The sequence below is a fragment of the Protobothrops mucrosquamatus genome, unplaced genomic scaffold (assembly GCF_001527695.2).
Source record: "Protobothrops mucrosquamatus isolate PMUCROS unplaced genomic scaffold, P.Mucros_1.0 scaffold1828, whole genome shotgun sequence".
Taxonomy (NCBI): Eukaryota; Metazoa; Chordata; class Lepidosauria; order Squamata; family Viperidae; genus Protobothrops; species Protobothrops mucrosquamatus.
In genome coordinates, this window is record NW_015387961.1 from 191,138 (window position 1) to 202,733 (window position 11,596).

An 11,596-nucleotide genomic window follows, 5' to 3' on the forward strand; every position below is an offset into this window, starting at 1 on the left:
ATAATCCTCAGCTTATTCACCCCTGAATATTCTCATTCTCATTCTTGACTTATTATCAAACCAGTTCTTCTAACTATTTTACTCTGCATTTTCTTGGTCTTTTATATTAGGACTCTGCCTGCTTCAAAATGTTTTGAAAAAATGGCAACACAGCAACTCTTCGATATCTATTAAAGTAGCTATTTTTTTTTAGACTTCTATCTTAGAGTGAAAAAATATGGAATTGCTTTAAGGTGTTAACTCTGTATTTGTTCCTCAACCTTGGCAAATTTAAGATATGTAGACTTCAACTCCCTGAATTCTCCAGCCATACTGTTCTGTATTACTCTTAAAGCAACTGAAGGGTGGTTTTTTTTCAGACTTGTGTGGAAGCTAGGGAAAGAGATAGACAAAAAGGTGCTGTGCTCATATATGGCCAAAAGCATGTCTTCCAATTATTTTCCAAGCATATACTGCTTGTTTTTTATATTATATTCCACATATAAAGATATTGTTTATAAAAAGAAATACAGGCATGTAATATAGCATGTATTAAAGCCCTGGCAGCACAGTGGTTAAAATGTTGTATTGCAGGCTGACTCTGCCACAGGCAGGAGTTTGATCCTGATTGACTGAAGGTTGACTCAGCCTTCCATCTTTCCAAGGTCGGTAAAATGGGATTTGCCCCCCGATTGTTGGGGACAAAATGCTGACTCTGTAAACTGCTCAGAGACTGCTATAAAGCACGGTGGAGCGGTATATAAGTCTAAGTGCTATTGCTATATTTCTGAAAGGCCCAACGGCTATTAATATATCAGGGAAATCATTTACCTGATAAGATCCAAGGGCTGTTCCTTGTAAAACCTAGGAAACCGGGCCCATTCCCTATGTAAGGTATATCTTTCATTTTCACACTTTGGATCATTTGACTTCTTCCAGTACTGACACTGAATCAGCATGAAAAAAATAAAGAAGAAACAAAATAAATCAGCAGATAGCAACATGATTTCTCCAACAATACTATTGTAATATACAAAATAAATCTATGGGTGGTTCTATGTTTAACAGAGAGACATCTCCACGTTCATACAGAAATAGAATGTATTTATTTATTTATAGATCTATATTGCAGCTCAATGCAGACCATGTGATTCAGAAAGAAAGACAGACAAATGGAAATAAAAATAGATAAGAAAAGAAAAGAGAGCATACAACAGAGAAAGAAAATGATATACATCTATGTAAATATAAAGTTGTGGAGAGAAGCAACATTCAGCTATTCATATAGCATGAGAAATGTTTATGTATTTGTTATTTAATATGAAATTTAGAGAGACTTTCTTCATCTTAAATATAGAGTTAAGTGATTCTGAATAATCAATGTAGGTAATAATTCCTTTTCAACTTTTCTGGGAGAATATCATAATTAATAAGACTGTTCTCCAAGCTAAATTATATGTATGTGTGTATGCATGTGCATATACATACACACACACACACGGAAAATACAAATCCCTCCAGTAAGCGTTCATTGCTTGCCACCAGAGGGCAATATAACACTAATCTCTAAAACCTCTAATGCTCTTGTCATTACTTCATTCTACAATTATAAGTGGATATTGTTCTTTATCTCCTCCCGATTTCACTTTTTCTGAGGTACTTTAGCATACATATATGCATTCACACAATTACATAATAATATTCACAATTACAAAAAACATAGATACTGGCCTATTAGAAGGCAAAGACAGACGTATCCAAATATAATCTACAGAGAAAGACAGGTTTCCTTCAGAAAATAGGCAAATGAATGAATGACTAAAATGCCTACATCATGAAGAGGGTAAGCAGAAGAGTAGGTGCCATTATTTAGAAGTCTTTTGATTCCAAACTTCTTCTTCCCTTCTTCTGTTCCATATTGGCACCTTGTTAAAATATAAAAAACCTAGAAGAGAGGGGGAAAGAACTTTAAAATTTTTAAATTTAAAATTATTGCCATATTATGTAAACTATGAGAATTTAAAACTTTTCTTCGTACTCTGGTGAAATTTAACATGTTAATTTTGATTGGTTAATTATACTACAGTAATTATGTCATTAAATTTTGAGGCCCTTTCTTCTTACAGTTTACAGAGGAAGCAAGTTTTCCCTGGCCTAGGATAAATGTTGGCTTGCGGGAATGTTATTACTTTTGCTGTTTCAGTCTTCCAGTTAGGAACCTAAACAATTGAATAGCAACCCTACCACCTTATGTTTTTCAATATCTTTCTGAAGAAGTAGAAAAAACAGTGTGACTTTCCTACTAGGGATATACAGGTAGTCCTCAACTTACAACTACAATTGAGCCCAACATTTATGTTGTTAAGCATGACATTTGTCAAGTGAATTTTGCCCCACTTTACGACCTTTCTTGCCATGTTTGTTAAGTGAATTGCTGCAGTTGTTAAGTTAGTAACGTGGCTGTTAAGTGAACCTTTCTTCCCCACTGAAAGATCAGAAGGTCGCAAAAGGTTGCAATGACCCAGTACATTGCAACCGTCATGAATATGAGTTAGTTGCCAAGCGTATGAATTTTGATCATGGGACCACGGGGAAGCTCTAATGGTCATGTGAAAAACAGTCTTTTTTCAGTGCCTTTGTAACTTTGAATGGTCACTAAGTGAACTGTTGTAAATCGAGGACTACCTGTATTCATTTGACCATGTGAAGTTGTGTGCCTGTTACGACTGTGCAAACTTTCAAAGAGCTGGTTTGTTTGATGATGCTTCCTCCTTTGAAGATGCTTGGAGAAACAATGCTCCTCCACACACTTCTGAAGGCCCATTCCAATAATGAGGAAAGACAGGAAACACCTCCATGAAATGAACCAGTAATATTGGCAAAGAGCACCATCTTTGTAAAAAAAAACCAACGATCTGGCTACATCAGCAAGTCTAGAAGCTATGGCAAGTGTTTTGGCAACACAGTAAGCCAGGCATTTGGTTGAGAAGCCTTTGCTTGACCCTGCAGATTTCTCCCATATTTGGGCCTTCTGCAATTGCTGAGTCATCCTTTGTACTGTAATTCAGAGTGAGTCATGTCATCTAAATAGAAAGGAAAGGCCCTTTCTGGCTAGAATAACCAAGGAAAAGAAAGCATATGCTGCTTTATGCTCAGGGAGCTTTTTCTCAATTGATTCTGTACGGCAAAACCAACCAACCAACCAGCCTACCACAAGTCAACAACACTAATTGTCGGATAATTTAGGACAATTTGACAGCCAGGCATGTTGTGCTAGGCAGCACGTTCCCATCTAAGCCACAAATTGGCTTGTTGTATTGCACGGTCACTGAACTGGTAAATGAAGTACTCACTATTCTGTTTCTGACGGATGGTGAGAAAAACATATTCTCATCCTCAATGAGGTACAATTCCTGTCTTTCTTTGCTAAATGGTGCTGTAAAGTAGTCCGGTTCAGGGTGCATCACAATCTCAGGTAGCCTAAATGGCCAGAATATGCAGTCCAATGGGTTCTCCACCATACAGGGAATATCATTCTCCTTGATGGGCATTTTGATGTTTAGCACTTCTGCATAAGTGATCAGAATTTCCCAGGGGGCGTGAATCTTCACAAAATACGTTTTGCCATTTTCAGATTCCTGCAAATGAAATGATAAAGGCTTATTTGTAAACTACGCAATTTGTCCTCCAAAGGTATGGTGATGGCTACAAAGTCTAAGAAGTTGGACATCTACCCTTTTTATCCCTATGTATAATCAGGAAGGACAAAATCCTCTGAATATTTCCAGCATTCACAAGGCTCTATTTTTCTCCCAACATGCACTGTTCTTGCTATTCTTCTAGGGTGATTCATCCATACTTGGATGAGGTTTGCAGCATTTTAGAAAGAGTCCAAAACGAACAATCCCTGGAACAGCCAGTCTGAAATCTTTTTTTTTAGGGGGGGGGGGAGGTAGGGCGATCTAAAACATTTTGGGATTGAAAATAAAAATGCTCAGACAACTAGTCGGGTTTGTAGTCACTGTGAGTTTGTGGTGAGGGGGGACACAGAGGGAGGCTCAGCCAATTTTACTGTATACATGTTATTCTTTGATAATAAAGGGTTTATTATTATTTATTATTATTAGTGCTGAAGTCCTCCTGTGGCTTTTAAGTGTATGCCCATAAAATACACATATAGGAAACAAGGACACCTCAATCCTAATGGGGTAAAAGTGGCTTCTGAAACATTTGTAAAAAATCATCTCTAGGTTTGCCATTCACTTCGTTGTACTTTAGTAGTATCTGTTTTAGAATCTGAGGCAGAAAAAGTTAGTCACACTTAAATGACTAAGATTTAAATTAGTTATCACTAATTTCATTAGAATTATGGAAAATGGAGGAAAATAATTTTCAGCTATCCTGATGAGTATTGACTAAGACCCTAGGAAATATATTTTCATGTGGATATTTTCTTTTGATTGAATCCATAATCTGAACATAATTTCAGAGCCAGTTATTTGGGGGAAAAAATACTGATACATGGTATGTTATCAACATGTTAGATTATTCTCAATTATCAGCTTTCCATCCTTCAAGACAAAAGCCAGAAAACATTAAAAAATGCCAGTTTTTGAAACATAGTAAGGGTTCAACATTCCACTTCTTCTCTTTATGTTCAAACCGTTTTTGTCCATGCAGTTGCTGGTTATGTTTTTAGTTATTCCTATTTCTTTGAGATATTAGCAATATCACCTGATGGTAAATGGGCAGAATTTCATCCAGGAAAAAAATACCTACAATCAGTTGCAACCTGCATGGAATTATCTGTTACCTGGGATAGACATAAAAGTATGATATAAAATGGAGCAATCTCCCATTAACAACAACAAAAAGTAGAAGGACAGAATAGTAATGCATTTGTAAAAGACACAAATCAATTGTGGAAAGTACCCTTATGTACTACAGTTGCTTCAGAGAGAAACTTGTATTGTTTTCTGATTACCAGGTTTTATCTACAATGACGTTAGTATAAACAAACAAATTAAACATGGTGTTCAGGAAGCAACGATCCCACTGCCAGCTGTTTCTAGAGATTTTCATTTCCCCAATACTTTTAATCATAGTGATTTTAATCAGTAACAAACCACAGTAATTGCTACCTTCTTATCTTCAGTTTCTAGTTCCAGACCTTTCTTTACTAGATTGTTCTCAAACATTCGCCTTCGATCCTGAAAAAAAGAAAAGCAGACAGATGTTTACTTTTATTCAACCAACACGAGTTTTTAATATACATCAACTTCTAAACATAGTTCTTTTGCATCATCTTTGTGAATTATGAGTATAAAAACAAGTAAATTAAACACATTGCTGACATTTTAATTTTGCTAACAATAAATTATTGCAACAGGAATGAAGAAATGGGAATTCTTATGAATGGATTTGCATCAGGAACAATATTTTTCTTTCTTCTTTGTTCTCTTAATGAGTGTCTGGGTGTGGCTGACTTTGGAGCCAGTACATTGGTGTGGGTGCTATTGGACTACAGATATTTCTTACAATGATATATTATGTTTTCCAACTGAAGGCTGGGTCTGCATTGTTTACATTGTTTGTGTGCATGCATACATGACTGTAGATCAGTTTGGACAATTTCCCTGGACATGCACGCAGGATTTTTTTGGCAAGATTTTTGGAAGTGGCTTCCTAGGGGTGAGCCAGCTGGCTTTGAGCTGAAGGTCAGTCTCCTGGTTTCTAGCCTGGTGACTTAACCAACTGGTTCTCTGGTTTAAACCGAGTGAGATTTTTCAAATCATTTTCAATTTGCTTTGACCTTATGCCTTTTAGTGCTGTTCATTGGACCTCTTGCCTTGTGTAGATTGCTTTCTCCATAATAATTTGTAAGAAAAGTGATATTCTGACATTCTGTATACATTTTCAAATCAAAGCAAACAGTTCTAAATATATTGTAATTGTCTTCTCTTCATTATCCCAAGGAAGTTTCTGCAGACATGCTAAGTTATAACTCTTCATCCTTACCCATCCAACATGGCCAAGAAAATTGATAATGATGGAGAATTTTATTCCAGCAACTATGATGGATACCAGTTTGAGGACGGTTTCTCTAGAATGTCTCTGTTTTATTTGTCTCTGTCTGTTGGCACCTTGACATTAAACCAAGTCTGAAGAGATGCATAACATTTCCCCAATTCTAAATGTACCATTTCTCTACAAATATGTTTGGGAAGCTATTTTGTGTATATCACAATGATTTTTGGTTTAAAAATCTATAAGTTTAGATGTTATACTCCCCTTTTTTTCTTTCTATATGTGCTTAAACCTTTGTAAAAGAAATATGGGGAATTAGATGCAAACATTATGCCCCCATAATATATGTTTTAGTTACAATCAACCATTCACTAGCAACATAGAGCTTATTTGTGTTCAGTCTTTTTTGATTATCACCAAGTTCATTCATTTCTCTTTTTTCTTTTTAATTTATTTGTTTATTAAATTTGTTTGCCACCCATGTCATCATAAGGCAACTCTGGGAGACTTACAACATTAAAATGAAATAATAAATATATGAATAAATATATAAAGTCACATTAAAAGTACAATAAATTACAAGTTATAACTAAAGATGGGGAGGAAGGAAGGAGAATATATGGGGGGGAGGTGAAACCATAGACCAGAGGTCTTCAAACTTGGCCCTTTTATGACTTGGCTGAGGAATTCTGGGAATTGAAGTCCACAAGTCATAAAAGGGCCAAGTTTGAAGACCCCTGCCATAGAGCATCTCCAGTATGACATTCCCCCACTGGGGCTCCAAGTCAACTGGCTAAAGCCAGGTGTTCAGGCTCTTGTGGAAGGTCAGGAGAGCAGGAACCAATCTCATCTCGGGGCAAAATGTTTCAAAGGGCCGGGGCGATGGCAGAGAAGGGTCTTCTCCTGGACTTCCTCAGCTGGAATTCCTTGACTGATGGGATCTGCAGTTTGCCTTCTCTGCTGGCACGGGTGGGGCGGGTCTGTCCCATAGGTGTGAGATAGCTCTTCAAGTAACCTGGACCCATATGCCATACAGGGCTTTATAGGTAATAACCAACACCTTGAATTGCACCCAGAAGCAAACCAGTAATCAGTGCAGCTCTGGGACAGTGGTGTAACATGGGCTCACACTTAAGACTGCCCTTGCTGCCATACTCTGCAGCAGTTGAAGCTTCCGAATGCTCTTCCAGGGTAGCCCCATGTAGAGCGCATTTTAGTAATCCAAGCATGAGATGACCAGAGCTTGAATGACTGAGTGCAGGGACTCCTGATCCAGGAGAAGCCGCAAATGATACACAACCTGAAGTTGTGTAAAGGCTTTCCTAGCCATAAGCGCCACCTGCTCTTCAAGCAGGAGGCATTAGTTCACCCTTATGTTCTGGACCGGTCAGTCTCGGGTAGTGCCACCCTATCTGTGAGTTATTATCATCCCCAACTGTTTCCAAATGTCCAATCATTCTGCATAGATGACTATAAAGATGTACTTGATATCACAGTCTCATGAGTATGCTATTTGTTACCCCTTGGACTGGGATTGAGGGAAGGGGACCTTCACTTGTTCTGCACTCAAGAGAACACAACACAATCCTGTTTTGCTCCTTTTTGACATAGTCCTTCTTTACATTTTTATGTGTTTATTGCTTTGAGACAGAAATAGTGCATGTGTGGAGCAAATATATAGGCACCTGTATACCTGCAAATGGATAAAAGCAACAGAAATCAGTGAATCCAAATCTCTAAGGAAGAAGTCAGTGCAACCATCTGTGAATTAGATCCACATCCCTCCTGATTGGGAAAAACCTCCAGGATGGTATCTAACAGGTGGGCTCAGGCAGCGATAAACTTTTCATTGTAGGAGAGGACGCTCCTGGGACCTTTTAAGGAGCTTATAGCCACTGCCCAATAAGCAGAGACAGTTCTAAAGGAAGTAGTTAAGACTTGTTTAAATAGATGTAATCACACACTGCTTACAAACCAACAGTGGCAGGTGGAATATTTAGTTCTTTCTACCTCCTACGGTGCTAAGAACAGTGCTTTTTTTTGTAAAAAAAAAAAAGGTGCCGGAACTCACACATGTCATGCAACCCGCCTTGCCTACCCTACAAGGTTCCATCCAAAAAAGGTGCCGGAACTCCATTCTGGGTGTTCTATCAGAAAAAAAGCCTTGGCTAAGAACAAAGCAAACTTCAGTTGCACTGATATTCCATGGAGAAAGAACAAAGTACCTGCTCATGCCTAGTCCAAAGACAAGGTGTAGTAGGTGTAGTAACTATTTATTGGTGCTTATCTGCAAATTAAAGATATCATCTTTTATAGGTATGCCCATCCTTAAGATAATATTTAACTGTAATTTTTAAACACCATTAAAGTAAACAGGTTTTCAAGTGCAGTGGTTAAAGTTCTAGTGAAAATTTAATCAATTGCTTTACTATCAAAGAGGTCTATTTGTTGCTTACATCACAAAAAGAAATATAAAGATAACATCATTTTAATTTCAAGATTTCCTATACACTGATATTCTTTGGTTAAGCCTCAAAAATCTTCCACTCCTTATTTAAGCATCCATTAAATAAAAAGAAATACTTTCCATTGACAAATTAAAATTATTCTATTTCCCTATACAATGGGATTGTCTAGATTGCAGATACCATAGTTATTACTTCATTTAATAGAATAGAATTATAACTTTGTTGTCACTTTAAATATACATTAATATATTAAATATATTAAAATGAGATTCTATTACATACAACTCTCAAAGGGTAATCACCTCCAATATACAATAATGATGATGATGATGATGATGATGATGATGATGATGATGATGATGATGATGATGATGATAATAATAATAATAATAATAATAATAATAATAATAATAATAATAATACACATATATGACCCAGAGAAACAACACAGTCTAGTTTGGATGTATACATAACAATCTAAAATAGTCCTGGAAATCTGAGTCTCGGGTATATTCATATTTAAAACTAGAAACACGGATCACCAAGACTAAAAATGTTTTAATCTTGGTGATCCATGTTTCTAGTTTTAAATATACATAACAATAGACAATTTGTGAGAATTTTTTTGTTTAATAGCTTCTATTTGGGATGGAATAAACCAGGGCTGCCAATAATGGCTTTTTTGAATTCTTGTAAACTCCTGCCTGTGAAATCAGTGATACTATCTAACCATCTTAGGGGGGTTTTTGCCAGTCTTTTTTTCAACTGATTTTGATTTTTCCAACCATTCCAAGCATCTTCTCCAAAAAGTCTTGCTTCCACATTATGCGTCCAAAATATTTTATTTAGTCATCCTTCATATAAGCTGTTTTTATTTCAGTGTTGAATTATTTGCACTTGCTATCCAAAATACTATTTAGCACCAGAATCCAGTCATTTTCCTTCTTTAGCCTTTCTGTGGTCAGCTTTCACAGCCATATGTTATGGCTGAGAAGAAGATGGCATTGACAATATTTGCCTTCAATGGCAATTGAAAGTCTCTTTACTATAATAATAATAATAATAATAATAATAATAATAATAATAATAATAATAATAATAATAATAATAATAATAATAATAATAATAATAATAATAATAATAATAATAATAATAATAATAATAATAAAGTTGGAAGGGACCTCGGAGGTCAGTCTTTCTCTCAAGAAGCATATTATTTAATGGTTACTATTCCTGTGGGGTTTGGAGCCAAAAAAATACTTCTTCACCTATTTTTACCAGATTGGTATTTGCACTTGTCAGATAGAGTTCTTTTTTAAAAAAAATAATGATTGGCTTTGGCACTCTCAACATTCAACAGTGACATTCTTTAAGTCTTCCTCGCTTCTAGCCAGCAAAGTAAGAGCGATATTTATAAAGATATCATTGGCAGACCTGAAATACAATTTTAATTCCAACTTCCATTTCTAGTCCAGCATTTCTGTATATAAATTATATAAGGTAAGAATATACTACTTTCACATTTTGGTTTCACATTATAAATAAATTTATTACAGATTTTCAGCATTAAAAACTAGCACAAACTAAAAAAAAGAATAAAAAGAAAAAATAGAAAGTAAAAAAAAAATAGAAAAAACACAAAATAAACTTTACTATTAGAATAAAATAAAGAAAAAGAAAAGAAACCTATAGTGATTTTCCCCTTCATCACAAGTATAAATAATTTCAGTTACTTATCATCTTCTCTTAAAATGCAAGAAAATATATATATTTCTCCCATATCATATCTTTTATCTATAAACAAATCCATAAACATTGTCATTTCAATCCTGATGTCAGCAAAAGTCCATTAAGGGTTACAACAGTTAACAACACATCTATTTTAACTTTGATGACATAAACCAATATTATATTCTTCCTAACAATTTTTTGGGGGTCCCTTCTCTCAAAATTCTTCAAAATTTTAACAATCCTCTTTTGCCAATCCAATATAGGAAAATTATCCAGGTCACTCTCTTAGTTTGTTATTTGTATACCCTTTTAATTACTAAGCTATCAGCCAGTTTCTATTGTATGTCTAGTATAACTTCTTTTTCTATGTGATTCTTGTAGCCTACCATTTTTAAATCCACTTTGAAATCAGTCTCAATCATGCCATACTTGTTCCTCTTCCATAACATTTTTAAACCATTTTTATCTACAGAAGTAGATATTCTTCAAATTAACTTCTGAGTCTCTTGTTCAAAAATATCCAAAATTAAAACATTTTGCTTCATTCTGTATTAGTAAGTTGACTTTGAATATTCTTCTCCTTTAACTGTAATATTTAGTTCCTTCTAGTATCTTCTAATGCCCAATTTTTAAAGGTGCACCTTGTTTTTAATTCAAAACAAAACATTTTCAACAGGAAGGTTTCTTAAATCAATTCCAAATATTTCAAATTTATCTGGATCTTTAGTCTGTTCATAACCAGGGCTGTGGAGTCGGAGTCGAGGAGTCGGAGTCGGAGTAAATTTTGGGTACCTGGAGTCGGAGTCGGAGAACAATGCACCGACTCTGACTCCTACTAAATTTAGATTGGAATTAAAAAAAAAGCAAGTTTAAATGTCCCAATTCACAAAAAGTTATAATTAATGACTTCTCTACTGTAAGAATAAAGACCAATGCATGCAGTGCCTCACGTAACCGCAAAACACGTTAAGTGACCGTGAAGAAGCATGCTTTTCATGTGCTTCACTATGGGTGAGATCATCCGTGGCTTTGGGGTGGATTTCCATCAGTACGCTGATGATACTCAGCTGTACATTTCCACCCCAGGCCACCCCAATGATGCCCTTGACGTGATGGCCCGGTGCCTGGAGGCCGTACGGGTCTGGATGGGGAGAAACAGACTCAGGCTCAACCCTTCCAAGACAGAGTGGCAGTGGTTGCCGGCTCCCAGGCATAGTCAGCTGACTCCGTCGCTGACTATAGGGGGCGAAACTTTGGCTCCCTCAGAGAGGGTTCGCAACCTGGGTGTCCTCCTGGATCCACGGCTGACACTAGAAGATCAGTTGACGGCCGTGGCCAGGGGGGCGTTTTACCGGGTACGCCTGGTTCACCAGTTGCGGCCTTTTCTGGAC

General features: G+C 36.2%; 1 protein-coding gene across 1 annotated transcript in view; it reads right to left on the bottom strand.

The window, feature by feature from the left end:
* The window catches only part of ANO5 (anoctamin 5), a 65,113-nt gene that overhangs the window by 20,111 nt on the left and 33,406 nt on the right, over positions 1 to 11,596 (bottom strand). The window contains exons 5-8 of the mRNA XM_015823299.1: positions 5,121 to 5,189; positions 3,333 to 3,617; positions 1,811 to 1,924; positions 811 to 926 (exon numbers count right to left, since the gene is read on the bottom strand). Of these exons, the coding sequence (XP_015678785.1) occupies positions 811 to 926; positions 1,811 to 1,924; positions 3,333 to 3,617; positions 5,121 to 5,189 (584 nt within the window). The remainder of the gene's footprint in view (positions 1 to 810; positions 927 to 1,810; positions 1,925 to 3,332; positions 3,618 to 5,120; positions 5,190 to 11,596) is intronic.